Consider the following 19,513-nt stretch of genomic DNA (forward strand, 5'->3'; position numbering starts at 1 on the left):
ACAGGGCTGAACACCTCGCACCGCATCCTCGGCACCTCAGCAGGACTGGACAGACAGCACCGAGAAGGGAGGGAGATCCCCAATCTGTGCTCAGGTAGGAATCAGGAGAACTTTCCTAATGAACCACAGTCACCGAAGCAAAGTACAGTCACTACAGCTGGATTAAGTAATTCTGTTGCTGTTTTTTTTTTTGTAGGGCTGCAGTTAAGTATAGGTGCCCACCTCTTCAAAGAAACAATAGCAACCTCTTTTTCCTCCTCAGAACTCAAGTCTCTGCTTCAAGGTAAAGGAGCCGAGTTGTTCAAAGTACAGAGGACAACTTATTTTTAAAAATTACAAGAAATCAAAACTTCAAACAGTTAAATTTGTACAGTTGTAAGCAATTTACGTCCTTAACATTTTAACATCAGTGGTTCTTCCAGGTAAGAGTCAGGGTGGCACTGATCCATCAGCCCTAAAAAGGGCTCTTTTCTTTTTCACAGTAAAAGACCAGCCTAGGGTTTTTCGGAAGGAAAAAAAAAAAGAAAAAAAAAAAAGACAGTTTTATGATCTAAGCAAAGCTTCATAGAGTAATATTAACAAAAAATTTTATCTCAAAAGAAATACAGACAAAATGGAATGCTGTTCAGGAGCCTTTAATTTTTTTTAATTTAATTTTTTAAACAGGCTTAAAATATGCAAACGCAGAAAAGGTATGTGGATATTATAAATAACATAAATCAGATAAGCTTACACAGTAACACTACAAACACCCCAGTGGGGAAAAAAAATGCAGTACTAACAGCAACTATAAGCAACCATCAAGCAGTCAAACTTGCCTAATTCTAGGCAAAAATATTCATCCATCAAGTGTATCCTTGTGATTGACAACAGGATTCTAGTCGGGTACAACTCACCCGATCGATAAGGTTCCTTTTCAGAAGAGAGACCCTCATTTCAACTATGTGCACATGAAGTTCCTCATCCTCCTTACAGCTAAAAATAAATACTTTATGTTTGTGTACAGTGCTCTTCAACGGAGGTCTCAACAACACTAACAACTTCTTACAAAACACTCCTGTGAGGTAGGTGTATCATCATCCCCATTTTACAAATGGAAAAGAGATTTGCCCAGAGTCTCACAGCTATTCAGTATCAGAGCCAGGAACACACGCCCTGACCCTGTACCAAACCTTTTCCACTAGGCAACGCTCCTGTTTAGGTTAAACTATTGCATTCAAAAAAGTTATTTTAAGACAACATAATGTTTAATATTACAATATAGCATTTTGTAATAAAACAAGAATACAGTATAACTTGTCTCTGAGGTACCATTCTTCTCCCCTCCCCAACTCTTTTACCTGGAGATAGCCAAAATAACTATGGGCTAACGAAAATAAGTTTTTAAAAATATGCACTATAGGAGCAGATATGCAAGTGACTGGAAGCATCACATTTCTGTTCATAAAGAACATTGTGTCATTTCTCCAGTGCCAACTTATATCAGGCACTAGGACTGTGCAAATCATGTTATTTTAAGATGGTAAGCAGTTCCATGTCTTCAGTTTTGCAGTTTAGTGTCAATAACTCCAGTCAGTCTCAGTAATTACTACAGATACCTTTACCCAAGCTTAGTATAATAGTGAGCTAAAACCCCTACAAAGACTCTTAAAACACTTTTGGAGCTACACATTCAGCTCCCACATCCACTAAGTGAGAGTCTTGATTAAGACAAACACATGTGACTTCAGGTTTTAACAAATTCCCATTTTCAAGTTTTATAATGAAGTGACTAACTCCCGTATTAGGACTGACAGAAGACAACTGAGACTTTGTTAAATTTGTTGGTAAAGTACAGTTGAGATCTGAAACAAAATAACCAAGCCAGTTCCTCATGTAGGCTCCATGACTTACCACTAATATATTGGCATCTAATATTTTAGAAGCTCCACCGTTATCAGAGCTAAGTTCTGCTTCACTGCAGTGGTTTGTCCAAGGGAAAACTAACTGTTCTTCAGGTGTTCCTGAGCTTCTGCTTGCTGCACCATGCGCATCTTGCTCTTTCTGTTCCAATTCAACAGCTAGCTGACACAGAAATTCAAAAAAATCCCTTGCACGTTCTCTTACCTAAAGAGAAAGGTCAGAAGAGCACATTGTGAAGAATGCAAGAGACTTTGGCTTCTAGAAATCTGAGATATAACTACTTCAGCAAAAAGAAAAACATTTATCACAGACAAGTCTCAGAAATCAATGATAAGTTACCGAATGCTTTAAAAACTCCTCTGCCCTCCAAAGCCAAGGCTGAGAGTAACTGCCATCATCCTTCTGCAAACAAGGACTTATGAAGTCAATCATAAAATCAGTATTTTGGTTCTAAAGAGATTCCCTACTTGGCAGCCACTGTAATCAGGTCAAGTAGTGATTTTAGCTTGGGAAGTAACTACCTTTGGTTGGGCTACGCTCTCAATACGGTGTTTCTAAGTGCGCAACAGCTGCATCTACACGGGTAAAACGGCCTAGAAAGTAGGGCACAAATAAATAAATACCATACTTCATCCAGTGTTTCTCCTCCAGAAGGTGTGAATGACGGACACTGCTCTCCAGCAGCCTTTGCCATAGCTTTGAGGTCAGTCAAAGGCCTTCCTTCTGCAACACCGTATTTCTGTAAGAGGCAAGTTACAAAGAGCGGTGTAACATGCAAGCTTAACTACCTCTTACATTTTATCTCAATACTGGCAGAGGAGCTCTTTTTATATCTGCTACTGAAGTTAAAAGTATGTATATAAAGTGTATATATATATATAAAAATACAGAATTGTATATGTATGTTATACAGAAATACATTAAGAACAGCACCTCATTTAAACTAACATACTAATTAAACTAACATAACTAACATACTAACATTCAAAACACTACCTTCAGCCTGATCTTTGCCTTGAGATTTTTTCCTACATTCTTGACACTCCTCCTCAGCACACCAAATTCAAGTGTCTCTGTAACTGAGGTTACATTGCAAACACCTCTGTCTGTAGCTGTTCACACAAGGATAAACTCCATTTACTTTTCATTCGCAGAAAGACTACATAGCCCTCTACAACTCCCTGAAAGGAGGGTGCAGAGAGGTGGGGATGAGTCTCTTTAATGAAGTAACAAGCGATAGGACAAGAGGGAATGGCCTCAAGCTGCGCCAAGGAAGGTTTAAACTGGATATTAGGAAGTATTTCTTTCCAGAAGAGGTTGCTGGGTGTTGGAATGGGCTGCCCAGGGAGGTGGTGGAGTCCCCATCCCTGGAGGGGTTGAAGAGTTGGGTTGACCCAGCGCTGAGGGATCTTGTGGAGTTGAGAACAGTCGGTGTGAGGTTCATGGTTGGACTGGATGATCTTCAAGGTCTTTTCCAACCTTGATGACCATGTGATTCTGTCAATTATTTTTCATAAGAAACAAATAACTTCTCTACATATCTCTGAAATCTCCACAACAGAGGAGGAGTGCATTTTAAAAATCAGAATTTTTGAAAAAGACAAAAAACCACAAGTACTCTACCTATTAAAATAAACATTAAGGCCTCCCCCCACTTCTTCAAGACATACAATACTGCTGTGGACAGTGTTTTCAGAAAACAAGAAAGGCAAAAAAAAAAAAATCTTAAACACATACGCTAATGGAGTCAGAGAACATGCATTTAACTATCTTTAATGACATGCTTGTTCCCAAGACCCCCAAATGCAAGGCCCATATGAGAAACAGTAGTAAGAACCCATATATACCAGCCATTTATTCTGGATCACTAGAAGTCACATTATAAAACATAATATTTCTCATCAGTCATGTATTTTACAAGAAATATATACTTGGATGTGCATTACCATTTTTGACCTTGAACATCTTTCCAGGCACCTCTCTAACAATGCTAAACAGATTAAGACTTCTCCCTCCAAAGATTAATACTTCGCTACCACCAAAAGATGAAAAATATATTCAAGTGGAAAGCTTTGGTCTTTCCTTGGAATGTCCGAAGACAGTGAAAACGCTGCAGTTATGGCTACTTTGAGAAAGTAAGAGCTGATGCTATACTGTCAAAAGCTCCATTACACACGGTCCAGATGTTGGTGACTAGGATACAGACACGTACTCATTACTGAGGCTTTTCTGACTTCTATGTCACTATCCACTTGCTGTGGATATGCAATTCGATGCCATAATAATTAATTTATTACAGTCTTCAGAATTTAAATGTACTGAAACACGTTTACTTCAGCCTCTCAATTCCCTTCTCTAAAGCAAAATACTGGCAGTTTAAGAGCAGTAAGAAAGACATGAAGAAATAAGTGCTCTGAAGCTGCTGAAAACGAAATCCTAATCTTAAACGTTTTTTCCAGACTTCTCTCAGGAAAGCAAGGCATGAGAGAACAAAACTTTCTTAACAGGGTCAATGACATATGTTCTTTTAAAGGACCTGGCTTCTTTTCATGCAGTTCAAACTTAATTCCAGTTATCCAGAGTAGTGACTTATAACCTGTGGCCTGCAGACACTGTATTGGCATTTCTATAAATCCACACAAACACCATGAAAGGGGAGAAAAAGCGTAACAGAGACTTAAGATTATCTTTCTAAATTTCTGTATCAGGAACCATAATATTTTCAGAAATGTCAGGTGGTTAAGCAACTAAAGAAGTTTGCGAGGCATTTAACTTGCTGATCTCAGGGGGAAGGACTGGAATTTCTGGCAGAAAGAGACAACCCAATCATGTTCTGCTCCTTAAACACTTATTTGCCTGCTGGCAATATGCCATCCCACTTCAGGTTTTTTAGCATTTCCTTATTTAAAACTCAGCTGACACTCTCAGTGCAGCACCTGAAGGGCAATTTACATTAGCGGAAACAGCCAGCATCTGAGTTTATTCTGATCAAGACACACTTAAAAACAGATAGGTACAAATCTATTATCAGGCAGAGAGGCTAATCAGGAAAGCAGACTGTTCCACAGGCAGCAGAAAGATTTTCAGTAGTCTTTGTGCAAATGAAAAGGTATAAACAGCCAAAAAGCCAATAACAAGTTGTGCCATCAGGCTAGATAAGGTAGGCAGAGGGAGTTTCTTTAACACTTTACATATGGGGTTAGAAAACAGAGCTAAGCTTTTTATTACATTTAAGATAATTTCCTCTACGTGTAAATCTTACCTTACTTAAATCATTAAAGCATCATAGTTTCAGCACTAGATTTTGGCTTCGCTTCACAATTCTGCAAACAATTTATAGCACCTGATGTGAAGAGTTCAGTTTTCAGTGATTAAAACCACATCAAATAGTGCTCTCCACTGTTAAACCTACCGTTTAATAAGCCAAGATATCCTTCAGCAATAAGTTACATTTTCAAATTGTTCAGTGTTCAGTATTAGAACAAACTCTTTTAGTACTTACTCTCTCTCGAAGTCTTGCATCATACTTGATTTCCAAATCTTTGCAAAACTTGTTTTTTCCTAGAATTGTAGCAGCAGTCTAAAAAGTTAATATACAGTCAGGTCAATGAGCTGCTTTCTCATGGGATAACAAGACCATCTTACCCCACCACAGCCAGTGTGAATCACATCAGTAGTACCCAACAACCCAAACAAATGAGATAAAAAAGTTTTTCAGCCTGAGGCATCTGTCAGAATTGGATATACAGCCTGCGTCTGGCCACAAAAGGTAGGAAAGCTGCAATCTTCTGACAGTTCTTTCACAATTCAAAGTCCAGAACAGTTCAAGACACTTAGCACCCATGAAAGGTGGGCAGCAAGACATACGGCCGCAGCAGGATTTACCAGGATAAAAGCCACATCTTCTCTTGAGGATACTGCCACTCACAAAGCAATCGTGCTGACACATTCTTTACATGTAGTACGTGGGTCAGACTCACAAGCAGTACCTTCCTAAAAACCGATCAGTTAATCTGACTGCAAAAAACACAGCATCTAACAAATGGAATTACTTTCTGGCAAGTGGCTACTTAATGCACCTCAGAAATCAAATACTCTCGAAGAAGTTAAAATGCAGGAAGGGCGTTTGCTGGCAACACACCGAAGCGTCAGCCTCTATGTTAGGAGGGAGAAATGCACTCGATAATACAGTTCAAGGGAAAGAAAAAAAAAAGCTAGCTTATTGTATTCATCTGCCTTTTGATAGCATGGCCAAGAGACAGAGAAAACCCAAAGGGCTTAGTTTGCTTTTATCAATAGTCTGGATGACTTCAGTTTTGTGCTATATGTCTGTCTTTCAAGGAAGCATGTGATTTTGGGGGTGCAGGGAGGGCAAGACAACTGATCAAGAGGAAATTCTGATACTGCTTTTGAAAAAGCATTGCCTAAGCCAGGCTCTAGCGTGTTGGATTACTGTACAGCCAACCAGGTGAACTAAAGCACGGCTAAACTGCTCCTGTTCTTATAGGCACCAAAGTGTGAAGGCTGTACTGGATTTGCAGACGGTTTTGTCTGGTAACATCAGCTGAAAGTCTTGTGCAAATGTCCACATCCAGTCGAATTGACATTCAAAGACCTCACTCATTTTGAAAAGGCTCCTTGGATTCTGGCAAACAACAAGCAGCCTTGCTGTGCTAACAAGATTTTATGACATATTTAATGTATTGTTTTAAGTTGCAACTTTAAAATTCTGTCACAGAATAATGTTAAAATTCAGATAGGGTTGAAGCAACTTCCTTGTACATATGAATAGCATAGTTAATCATACGATTACATCCTGGAATTTCTCCAGGACTGAGATCGTGTTCAGTACATAGAATAGACAACATTCCTCTACTGAGCAGTAATTCATACTCTGAACTGTGAATATTAAACATGAAGCCTCATTTGCTGTGCTGAACCCAAAATCTGCTCTGAAGAAGAGATTAACTTCCTCACACCCTTCCCACCCTATCCATTACTGGAATACCAGCACGCTTTAGAAACGTTCTTGAATCTTCACAGTACCACAGTGAGAGAAGGGATAATCAGCCCCACTTCACACCTGAGAAGGATTCAAAGATTTTCTCTCATCCTTCTCAAGGCCCAGCCTGTCCCAGTCCTGAAGCTACCATCACTGCTGCAGAGTTCTTATCCCAATGGCATGAGCATCTCACAGAAGGCCCCATATTCCCCTGCAGACTTTGGTGTTATGCTCTGTTAAGCTTACAAGTCTTAGAGAGTTCTGCTCTGTTCACACCACATCCCAGTCCGCCCAACCAGTCTGGTTTTATTTTCACACTGCAGGTCTGCCTGCTCTCTTCCACACTGCTGATCTCCAGAGCTAGGCTTGCACCCTCCCTCCTAGGTTTACTCTCTCAAACTGGCTTCCCTGCAAAGCCTCTCTCTGCATTTCCCACACCCACTCCCTTTGCACCTCCCGTAGCTCTCGGAATTCCCGCCCAGCTAGTACAACTCTCCTTGCACACATCCCTGTTTTCTCCTGTCCTGCTCGGGCTTGAACGTTCAGCTCTCAGCCACAGGCCAGAGGACCACGTACCACTCCTGGTTCCAGCAACCAGTACACACCCTGCCTATGGCTGATACAGGAGACACTGCAAGGAAAACTAAACTTTACCTCTAACAGTTTCATTAAAAAGCATTTTTTCCTCTTTTGCAAGGGAACTTGCACATTCCTCTCATACTTGAGCTATGAAGTGACAGCGTAGTAAAGGACACTTCATAGATTTGCAGCTGCCTAAGAAGGGAGTTCCAAGCAAATGGAAACCGCAGCTTTACACATCTTTGGAAAAGCTTCCAGAAAGTCTGGATAACTTTTCAAACAAATGGCAAAACACATTTTCTTTACGCAAAGGACAAATTCAGGTCTGTCTTCCACATTATGAGTGCGCAAATGCATCTCATGGAAAAGTCTGCCTGGAAAAAAAATACCAACCTCATCCTCAAGTGGCTGAGCATTCAAAAACAATCCCCTTAAGGCAGGCACGTAGCACAGACAGTCTTACAAACGTTATAAAGGGCTATTAATGATTTTAAATATAATCACTGCCATTCGCACACTTAAAGGAAGTGACTTGCCAGGCAGTTAGCATGCATTTTTAAAATATCTAATCATTGCACTCCTCCCTCCCTGCCTCTCTAGTTTGCTTTCTGCCTAAGATGTGCTGCTACAGCAGTTTATGGGATTGTGCTGCAAAACTGATGAGCGACATTAATCATGTATGTTTTAATAAAAAAAGGGGGTTTATGCTAGATTTTGTTGATCTGGTTTACAGTGATGTGTCACAGACTTGTAGCAGGACAACAGAGCAGAAGACAAGCAACCAGCAGGACTATGAAGAATAGCTTAGTAGTTTCAACCACGTGAAGCCTACGTGTCTCCTGAAATCACAGCCAGTAACAGAAGGGAGAATTAAGGACAGGGCTTCCACAGGAGACATGACCCTCCTAGAACAGCTGATCTATGCCTCTACCTTTAAAAGTTCTGTTTCCCTAATTTGTTGAGTATTTCATAATCTTGCACACAAAATCACATGTAATCCCACTCAGTAACTAACATTTTTTCCTCTTTAATTAACCTATTAAAATAGTACATCAAGGCAAAAGGCATGCCATTACATTCCTGCCAAAACCCAAACTCTGCACCTTTAATGATCCTTGTACTGACTTTACAGCAAAACTTGAGCTTGCCTGTATTGGTCTGCACTCCTCAGAAAAACACAGAGTACAGCCGCAATGCATAAGACGCTACAACAACATCACTGCCAATTTTTGTTTCTTCAGAGAAAAAATGGGAAGTCCGTAAGAACAAGACTGCACGACATCCTGCAAAGCCAGCTGGCCTTCATCGCCTCCCAACTGAGCTGTTCTCATCGAAATTTCCCCTCAGAGACTGCCTTGAATTCTACACAAGTCAAACTTCAGTTCTAAGTCCATCAAAATAGCTTTTGGCTCTCCATCACTCTATTATTTTTGCATCATCAATAGCAAATAAATGCCAAATTCCGAAGCTAATATTTACATTCAGTTGCCTGAAGAAGCACTTGCCTGCTTTGCTCGAAGGAGGTCACTTGAAAAGACGTGAGTAAACTTCACGTTACTGAGAAATGAGCCAGCAGCATCTGCTTGTCTGAAACCAGTTGCAGAGAGCGGCTCATCCACTCCTTGACCTAAAAAATAAAAACACATCAGCATTAAGACATGCAAATTTTAGATCATTTAGCAGCTGGGCAAGCACGGCAGCAATAAAGAATCTGCTCAGTCGCAATAAAATGCTCTTCTCTCAGTAAAGCAAACCATTAGTAAAAGTCACTGTTCCTCTGGTCTTCCCTTAACTCAGTCACAAAAATTGCATGAAAAGAGGGAGTATAGCCTAGGAAGACAGAAGGATCGTTATCAATGATATTTATATTAATGTACACACATGACAAATTTAAACATAAACCAGAGGCCTACATTTTCTAAATGTGAGTAGTCATTTCAAATCACTTGTCCTTTTTAGAATGCTCACTGGTAGGCTTCCTGCGAGAGGAATCTCACAACTGAAACTCTATAAACATATTTGCTGATTGTAAATAAAAAGGACAATAAAATTGAGATAACATTGTTGATACTAAAATACATATACGGAAAAAACACGCACATTGGGAGAGTCAAGCCCTGACAAATATGAAACGCCTGCTCCTCCCCATTCCCCAAATTTGACAATGCCTTGAAGAAATGAGGCGAGAAGGGATTCTGTGTAACGTGGAAAGCAGCACACACTCTTTGCCAAAGACACAGTTTCACAAGAATTTTACAGTTGATGTAAACACAATCTGTTGCGGTCTCTTCCTCTCCCCTACCCCACCTCGCACGTTGACACCAATGCTCACGCAACTGCACAGCAAGCACGTTGATGGAACAAACCTAGCTGAAAAGCAGCAACCCTTCCAAAAATTGTTTTCAGCCAGAGTAGTCTGTGAAACTAGCCTGTCACAGAGCTGTAGGACAGCACTGAGAGAACCAGCACTTTGGTAATCCAACCTGAATTAAATAGGTGCGCTCCTGTCACAGCTCAGTCTGTAGGAGAAACAAAACTGTGGCAGAGGGACAAACTGTAACAAATTGCTATGTCCACACCTGTATCGCCTATTGTACTTTTGAGGGAAGTCAAAGCAGAGAGCGTGTAATTCTCATCTGATCCAGAACGACAGAAACAATTTTCACCAAACAAATGCACAATCATTTATATGCTTCCAATAGCAAAAGACAGGACAGCAGAAGTCCAGGACTTGAGTTCTGAGCACCTCATCTGTAACACAGCCACGTGAGAACCTGGACCCCACCACACTGGTATGGCTTACACCTCTCGAAACACAAAGCAGTCTTCACTTTCTGCACTGGAGAGGGGAGAGGAACCTACTACATGTCATTTGACAAAGTGGGCTAGGAATTAAAGACATCATTGGTACTTTTAAGAACATAAAGCAGAGGAGTATTCTTTATTCACTTTATTATGAGCACAAAGCCATGTTGCAAGAACTGTAAATTGCAATGTCAAAACAGGGGTAGCGAAATTTAGAAGCACCATTCTTCCTCACAGCACGTAGCATTGTATAAAGTTTATTTATTCAGAGTACAGCCCCGTTAGGCTCCTCGTAGCGGCAAGCCTTTGTTTTCCTACAACAGACATCTAAGCAGCTCAGCGTTTTCAGTTCTGGTTGTGCAAGTCTGCAGTCACTGAGGAAAAGTCTGGTTTTAAACGTTGTGCCTAAAGACTGCCTTCCTACAAAAAGAGCTGGGATTGAACGATCCAAGCACTTAAACAATCTCTGCTTTTCATTCTTCCTTGCTCTACTCTAGGCTTTTTTTGCAGGTGACAGACTACCTTCTTAAGGCAACAGCCTCCTTCACAACATGACCTTTATCCGTCCTTTGGCAGCTCCTTATCAACTCCATCGTGCAAACGTGCACCTCGCTGGCTCTTCACCAGAGCTGCCGCTCTCACTTCTCCCCTGAGCCCCAGAAGCCCTTTTCCCAGACCTCACACCACTGAGATTCAACACGGTGCTACAGGACACTCCAGCATCCTTAATAACAGGCACTGCTATCGCTTTATTTGATTACAGGTAACTTTTTATCTCCTCCCTGTTTAGAAAAAGGATCTATTCTAATACTCCTGTTGATGCCAGAAATGCATCGCCATTTGTTGATATTATGTGGAGACTGACTTAGAATCTTCATAGTTCTGTAAAGCTATCAAGCTAACGTCCTGGCTTACAAATAAAGTCTCTTAAGGTTTGCAATATTACTCCGTAATAATACTTAACATTTCAGCAGTTGGTTACAGGATTTCACATTTTGCAGGGAAGAATAATTTTCCATCTCTAACAAGCTAGCAGAATAACTGATACTAACCTTGCAGTATCTTGTCTTTGTTGTATCTTGTTTCTCCACTGAAAGAGATTATAAACAAAAAAAATTAACTCACGATTTTACTGAATGTTCAAACCCATTATTATTACATTAGATACCAACAGGAGACAGCAGAGTCTGAATATGAAAAATGAGATACAGTACAGCAGAGCCTCTTTTCAAAAAGACGTATCTGAAGACAAAAAAGAGAAAAAGACGTATCTGAAGAACAAAAAAATCCCATTTTCAAGTAGTCAGCCTCAATCATGCTGTCAATATTTACTAAGACAAACCTACCTGGAATAAAAGAGAAGTAATTTCTTAAACTTATCATAAATGCAGCATAATTTATCTATTACAATTACACTTCCATGCTGGAGAGGAAGATTGGAGCCCGCTTCGGAAAAGCATGTGCTAGCCAACTGGACCTCTGCGCTTTAAAAGGAAGTCAATTCAAGAGATAATCAAAGATAGCAGCAGAGCAGGCTGCACACCTTGAAGAGACAGCGTGTAAGAAGATAAAGCTGTAGAAAAACTAGTAGAATAACGAACACTAGTAGAATAATGAACATCACCATCTTTAGGAATTAGAATATAATACCTTGAAAACCATAACTGATGGTATTTCAAGAGAAGAGTGACTAAAACTACTTGCAGATTTATTTAGGAGGGAAAATCTCAGAACTAAACTTGACAGAAACAAAGTTAAGCATGCTGACTTCGTTGAGACTCCTGCCCTGACTGAAAGGTCACATGATTTTTTGCAGTACTAAGGCCAAGTGTGCCGCTTGGTTTTTATACAGAGAACTATCACCACTGCTGTGCAGAAGTCCTCAAGATGAGTCCCAAATAGGGAACTGATCACGGAAGGCCAGTAATTTTAAGATAAAACACTGTATTTTAGTATGCTTTAAATTTCTCCCTGCGCAGGGGGCAGCAATTTAATCCTTCAGGATTAAATCACCTCATGTCCTGACAGTTACTTCCAGCCTCCCGAGGAAAACGAAGCGGGCAGGGTGAGTCCACCCTGCCGGCCATCAGCTGGAGGTGGGGGAAGAGCAGAACGTGCCGTTTTCCAAATAGCACTAAGCTAGCACAGCCTACGCAGGCACAGCCTGATGGATGAACTCCCATCCATTTGCTGGTGAATGAACTGGGATCTTTCTGAAGTGTCTGCAAGAGTCTCACCTGCAGATTTCCAGTTCAACAAATCGTTTCAGGCTCACACGTTTTCTAGCCGATGTCAAAGGCAGGCTGCAACTACAGCACCAAGTCAGCAAATCCTGGTTTTTAAGGGAAGTCAAGAGTAATTCTTAACAGGAGGAAAATCAGAAATCAAACAAAAAGTGATCTCTGCAGTTGCACTGATCAAGTATTAAAACTGTATTATGCTAAAGGAGAAAAAAAGCTTAGCTTTCATAAAAATTAAACAGTTAACTACTGTCAATTGCAGGAAGCTGGAGCTATTTAGTGTAGTTAAGGCCAAATCTTCCTCAATATCCGCTGTAGCTTGAAAGGAAAACTCACTTTAACAATTCTAACTAAGCCACAAACACCAATTCTTTAACGTTTCACGGCAGAAACGTTAGACTAGCATTCCTAAACGAGCTCTGCGCCCCGCCAGAGAGCTTCTGGCAGGAGAAAGGTCTCACGAGCAGTCACCCAAGAGTTCACAAACAGCGCTTACGGATGTTACGTGTAAGCCCGCACTTCCATCAGTCCCGAACTACACCGACCCGGTTAACGGCGGTACCCCAGCGCGGGTTCCCGTGCCGTGCCCTGCCCTGCCCGACCCGGGGGGCGCGGACCCCCCACGCCGGTCCCCTCAAGGCCAGCCCGGCGCGCACCGCGCCCGCCACCTCCCTCACGGCGCCCCCCGCCGACTGACACAGGGGCCGCTCCCCCTGAGGGAGCCGCGCGCGCTTCACGGACCGCCCCAGGCCGGGGGGGGCGGAGATCCACCGCCGGTACCGGCGGGGAGACGGGGGAAGGGCGCAGACCGGGAGGAGGGGGGGGTGGGTGCCGCGGTACTCACTGCCGGACGACGGTCAGCCCGAAGCGAACCATGGCGCGGCCGCACAGGTGGGCGCAGGCCCAGCCGCCTCGCCCCGCCTCCACCCCCCCTCACCGCCACCGCCTCCTCCTCCGGGCCGCACTGCGGCGCCCGCCCGCCCGTGACGCCACGGCCCCGCCCCGCGCGGCGGCGGGAGGAGGAGGCGCCAAAGGGGGTGTCGGGGGTGTCGCCCCCCCCCCCCCCAATAATATTTTGTTCGACGTGGTTGCAAACCCGGTTTCTGCGGGGAGTTTCTGCAAACCCCTCCCTGGCCTGGCCGCGGTCCCTGGGCGTTGGGGGAAGGCGCAAGGCGCACCTGCATTCCCCCGGCTCACACTTTTCTACAAAAGTAGAGATTTATTTTGCTGTTCCATCCCCGCTTCCCGGTTTTGAAGATTCGTGAAAAAACACGCAGACATCTCGGCGAACTGCAAGGGTTAGGCATAGAAGAGGTTTTCCTCAAGACAGAAATACAATTCGCCTCAGGAAAGGTCCTGCTGGTCAGAAATACTAAGGATTCAAAATAACCAGTATTTGAGGAAATTAACATAAAAATTTGGTCAAATCATCGCTGTTACTGATGTAGAATACGGTAACAGGTAATACGCATGTTATGGTTGTGAAAAGCAAGGAAAGAAACGGAAAAGTCACATGGGTGAACAAAAAAATCCAAGGAACTATAATAGCACACAAGAACTAAGAAAATAGCATTTAAAATTAATACCTTAATCATTTTGCTAGTGGTGCTTTATAATAGACAATGAAGGCAATGACCCAATTGCTATTATTAAATAATAGCATTATGAAGTTACTACTGGTAAAATGGACAAAGTAGCAGAAGAAACAACGGCAAATCATCCTTTTCCCCTCAGAAATCTGAAGTTTTATGCATTACAGACAATCTGATTAACCAAAATGGTCAGATAGCTGCGTGTATTTCCTTTAAGATTTCACAACCGAATGGAATAAAGGCTATCTGAAAATTAGTCATTTGAGAAATTCTTCCGGGTTGCCCAGAGGTCTGACCTAACTTTGAAAATGGTTTGTGCCAGTTGGGAGGCAAACACATTCTAAATGAAGACTAAACCATGATTTGTTTCATTTGATAGCAGTTTAAAACAGACGCGAAATTAAATAGTGCAACGGTGCGTCTGTTTCATTCCCTGTTTATCTTCCTTCGGCAGAGTGGCATGACCTTGTATTTCTGCAGTGCCTCTCCTCCACAGATTTCAGAACTGACATTTTCAAAGGGTGAGACTAGTGACATGTCTAGCCTCTAAACAAGTCAGTGCCAAATGACTCAGCTCTGACCTATTTCTATTGTATCACCATTAAAAAAAACTGTCTTTTGCCAGGATGATAAGACCCCAGCTGTGTTTCAAGCATGTTTTAGAAGGACAAGAAACAAGTACGAGCCAACACTGCTAGTGTCTATATTCTAAATGCGTGTTTTGATACAAGTCCCTTTACAAAAGTGACAGTCCTTCAGGAAAAGTGTTAAAGAGACTTTGTTGGAAGTCACACAGTTCAGGTTTGTGAGAAAACAGCTCAAAAGGCCGGCAGCTTCTGACTTACAGCCTCGTGGTTTGGCTACTAGATCATCTTTCCCTTCTCCATTGTTTAGTCTTCTTATCTGTGCTCCTGTCTCCTTCATCTTTATAGCATGTGCACATTTTTTCCTGAGCAGTAAAACTCTGATTTTTCATTTCTTCCTTCTCAGTAATTTCTCCGATCTGCTGTAACACGTCAATTTTTTAAACTGACCCATTGAAACAAAATGTTTATAAAGCACAACTGCTAACATGAGCACAGAAGGTCACCAGATGAGGGACTGTATTTTGAGGAAGTCATCTTAGGAAGGAAAAGCTTTTGTGGAGCTGGAAATTAAACATTTTGAATGAGAAAATTTTATTCTGATAAAAATTTTAAACTCAAATCTAGTAAATTCACCATGATACGGATCGCATAGCACTAACCTCAGACAATATCATCAATCCAGGATGAGTTTATCTAGTCTCCATGGAACAACAGTTGACAATTAGGAACACAAAACAGAAATCATCAGCTGGGCTCTACTCCCTGCAGCCCACTTGTCGTTTGGGATCAGATCTTGCTTCCTGTACAAATACACCAGCCCAGCAGAAACCTAGGCTAAATTTCTTCAGTTTTTTCCTCCCCCACTCCCCTCCCTACATAACATGCCTCTAAAGGATGTGCTGGCATGAAGAAATTCGTAACTTGGTCAAACCCAAGCACAGAGATTGTGCTGTGGACAGTTCTAGAATTGGACAGGCTGGAGAACACGGTTCTGCAATACCTTTGCGGCAACTACATCAATTGCTTTCATGGAAAAGTAACAATAGGAAAGTGTTTTAATTATTTTTAAGATGGTTTTCAGTGTGATACACCGGCTGCAAACAGGGAGCAGAGCCAGCCCCTTGTGACTGTCCAGCCAAACAGAAAACCTTTCGTGCTCCTGCAACAGCACTTGAGATCGATTTGCCCAAACCCTCAAGTGTCGAAGTTCAAAGTCGTGGCTGCAGGCTTTCTGGTTGATGAGGGCGTTCCGGTGAGGAGCTGTCGGAGAAGTGAGAAGGTTCAGTTAAACATTTTACTTTCCAGAAGGCTAGGAAACCCCAGGCAGCTCCTGGAGTTGCTCCAGGAGTAGCTGCAGCTGTAGGAGTTACGTTACCGTCATCTAGCGGTCCTCCAGCAGGCTGCACTCTTGGGTTCTACAGTCCAGTTTTAATCAGTTCCCATTCAACAACCTTTGCATTTCGCTTAGATTACATATTTAATCTTTTGCTCTTGTGTTGCTAGCCATCAGGGAAAATCACATCCAAATTTTATGCATTTCTGTTGCAAAGTTCTATGACGTTAGACCAAGCCTTAATACCTAAACTTGGGAAACTATATAATACCATCAGGGCACTCCAGAAAGATAAATACTTTGTTGTGTGTAAGAAGCAAATCCAAAGCAATCGAAATAAAAAACTTCTTGGAGAAGCAAAGAAGTTGAAGTAGCTGGAAAAATTGAGAGACTTTTTTGTTTGGATGTGCTGGGTAACGATTGTGAATTCATTGCTCATCCTCCAGCCAGTTATGTCCCACTCGCAGTTTTGTTCAAGTTCTATCAGAAAGGTCAATCTATTGCTCTTTAGGGATGCTTGCTAGTCTCCTGCCAGACGAACCAGAGTTTTTGCTCTAAGAAGCATTACCAAGTAATCTGAGGAGCCACAGCCCCAAACGCGGCCAGTCTGCTGACCTTTCTCTCCTTCACCGCTCTGTCCTAATTCTTCTTGTAGTTTCTGCATGTTACATCTTGGAAGAGCTCAAATAACATCTCAGTTTATTTTTAGAGAAAACTCAATAGCAAGACAGAGCTATCACCGCATCATTTCCACAGAAGGACAGACATTTAAGGAGACTGACATTTCCCCCCCCCCCCCCCCTTTTTTTTTTTTCCCTCTTTGCATCAGCTCCTTTCTCTCTCTCTAGCAGGTTGCAGCAGTCCCTCATGCCAGGCACATTGCATACAGACCTCATACCTAAGTATAAATACCTCACCTTTACTCACCTTTCTTTGTTGCCCTAACAGATCTTGATTTAATGTATCTTCTACTGAGGGATTCCCTTCCCCAGAGTGCACCTGAAGCCCAGCCGAGTGCTGGCCTGATGTTCTCCCCCACAAGTGTCCATACTAAGACCTCCACAATTTTCACTGTCATCTCCTGGCAGCAGCAGCAGCAGTAACATCAGCTGCCATGCACTCTTTTTGGTGTAAAAAGATTGTGGTACCTGTGCCCCCGTGGCTGCACGCACCTGAAATGCAAATCACCTTTGAGAATCCTTTTAAGAAAAATGAAATAGTGCGTCTGGGCTTTGTTAATATTTCAAGGAGGTACAAAGTAAAGGTGGTACAGCTAGCCTTCTCTCAAGATCTAAAGGGATCCCCAAAGTCTTTTAAAATAAACTTTCCCTTAATTGGGAGAAATGATTCAGTGTGCTGTGGGGGGCAAAGAAGTAGAGCATAGCCTGCTTCCCTTCGTGCCAGCTGGCTGGCTTCGATTTGCAAACAGCACAGAGAAGGCTCTAATACAATTCTCTAAAAACTGAATGCAACTACTCTATGTTTATGGCTGCAAGGGACTGCAGAAAGGGTGGGTGTGAAAATGTATCAGCAACAGAGTCGCCTCCGTGAGCAAAGCCATATGCTTTCCTAGCCTGTTTCTCTCCATGAAATGTGAGATTAAAATACACCTTTTCTACCTTATTATCTACATTACCATTGGTAGTGCATGCTTTATTTCTCCCACTGTTTACCCATGGGACATTCAAGTTACAGTGTGTTTGAAAATACTTGTCATTTATGCATCCTTCTGTGCATCAGAGTACGGATGACTGATGGACTGTGACTGCAGACAGCGAGCTTCAGTCACCTAGGGAGTCCCGTGTGCTGTTTCTAACAGGGTGAAGCACCAATGTAATGCTTAAGGGTTAATACCATATTGAGAAAGATGGTCTCTGCACCTCATACCTACCTCTTGGCAGTTAAATCCTGACTTTTCCTGCTGAAGAAAAAAAGGAAATGACTTGGCCAGACTTAGCAGAAATTCTATCATCTGTCTTTACATCAGCTTTACATTTATTGATGTGACTAGTAATTTACAGTACAAGGCAAGAATGAACTGGAGTTGGTGGGAAAATTATTAAATCTATTAGAAGTCAACAGCGCAGTTCCCACTGTCTTCAGCAGGGATAGAATTTCATTCTGCTTGTGCTGGTTGCATGAGATTTGTAGGGAATTTTGCCTTTTTAGAGCAGCACAGAATGAAGAGTGGCTACATAGTTCATGGACAAATTAAAAAATACAGCAATTGCAATGGAAGTGTTTGAAAAGACTCCTGAAACAAGCATTAAGGATACCTGCTTTGAAACACAAAGGAAGATTCCCTGCTTAGAAAGATAAACTGCATTTCTGGTCCTTACAGAAGATTTGGGGAAATATAAACTAAACTATAATCTAACTTGTATACTGAGATTGGAAACACCGAGCAATTGAGTGGTTGGGTTTTTTTGCTGGAATCTCAGTGCTAAAGCTTTATTTCCTTTGCCTCGGAAATTTTCTTAAACACAAAAGTCCGTCCAGCATGCAGTTGTTTTAAAGCATGGTTTTGCTATGTTGTCCCTCCTTAAGATCCTCAGGCTGTCCTTATGTAAAGTATAGGACCATGATGGGCAGAAATTGTTTGCAGATGGTAAGAAGACGACAATACAAAACGGTTTCACAGGCCACATAATAATGGAACTTAACACTATTGTATGTGGCTTCTCAGCATTCAGCCAGCTTTCTTTAAAGGAAGGGAACAGGCTGTTGTCCAATTAATTTCAATTTTAGCTTCTGCGCCCTATACCCACCAATTCTGGAAACATACATTTACTTAAACAACAGAAAATCTCTTTTCTGCTAAATCTAGATTTAGTAAAACCTCTGAAAACACAAAGCTGCGGAGCACATCCCTGCTGTTCCAGAAGGACTGTTGGTGACACTGTAGTGAGAAAGGAATTAATCCCCTCAAACCTGACATTAGGCCAGAGAACACCCCTTTGAGCTTTAAACCACAAATGGAAGGTGTAAGGACAACCCTCACAAGTTCCAGTTCTTCCTAGGCTCTACAGGACACCTACAAAATGCTGCAGACTGCTGGTTATGTTGTTAAATGGTGGCCAGAGGAACACGAGGACTCATTATGCTTTAAAATCTCCACCTTTGGTGCAGACAAACTGTGAAATATGAGGCTCACAGGTCACTTTGCAGGGAAGCCTTAAGAGACTTTGCCTAAAGCCACACACAGGTCCCAAGGTTGTGTGATTATGGTTAGAAAGATCTCAGTCTCCTGACTCACAACCTCATGATTTAGTTCGTATTTCCTATCCATTCCATGATTTTTTTCTGTTTGTTCATATCTATTTTTGCTCATATGTTTCTTCATTTTAGCAACATGTGTTTTTCCTTTTGAGTATTTTTCCTTCTCCCCATTCATTACATCTTGGGGGGGGGGGTTACTTTTTTTTTTTCTTTCTCTTCTCTGTTTTTGGCTGTATTATTCACTTTATGTTGGC

The 19,513-nt window shown here is 42.0% G+C and overlaps 1 protein-coding gene across 2 annotated transcripts; it reads right to left on the bottom strand.

Annotated features, from left to right (window-relative positions):
- Positions 1-221: 221 nt before the first annotated feature.
- On the bottom strand, positions 222-13,443 carry TIGAR (TP53 induced glycolysis regulatory phosphatase). 2 transcript variants are annotated; one of them, XM_074872032.1, is made up of 7 exons: positions 13,373-13,443; positions 11,341-11,378; positions 8,989-9,110; positions 5,405-5,482; positions 2,531-2,641; positions 1,894-2,106; positions 222-494 (listed from the first exon to the last, which is right to left on the bottom strand). In XM_074872032.1, exons 1-7 carry the CDS (start codon positions 13,402-13,404, stop codon positions 477-479), a joined length of 612 nt encoding a protein of 203 aa, XP_074728133.1. In that variant the 5' UTR covers positions 13,405-13,443; the 3' UTR covers positions 222-476. The 2 variants fall into 2 exon arrangements, with proteins under 2 accessions (XP_074728133.1, XP_074728132.1); XM_074872031.1 differs by lacking the exon at positions 222-494 and having other exon boundaries at positions 620-2,106.
- Positions 13,444-19,513: the final 6,070 nt, after the last annotated feature.

This window comes from Strix uralensis, chromosome 5 (genome assembly GCF_047716275.1).
Source record: "Strix uralensis isolate ZFMK-TIS-50842 chromosome 5, bStrUra1, whole genome shotgun sequence".
Classification (NCBI taxonomy): domain Eukaryota; kingdom Metazoa; phylum Chordata; class Aves; order Strigiformes; family Strigidae; genus Strix; species Strix uralensis.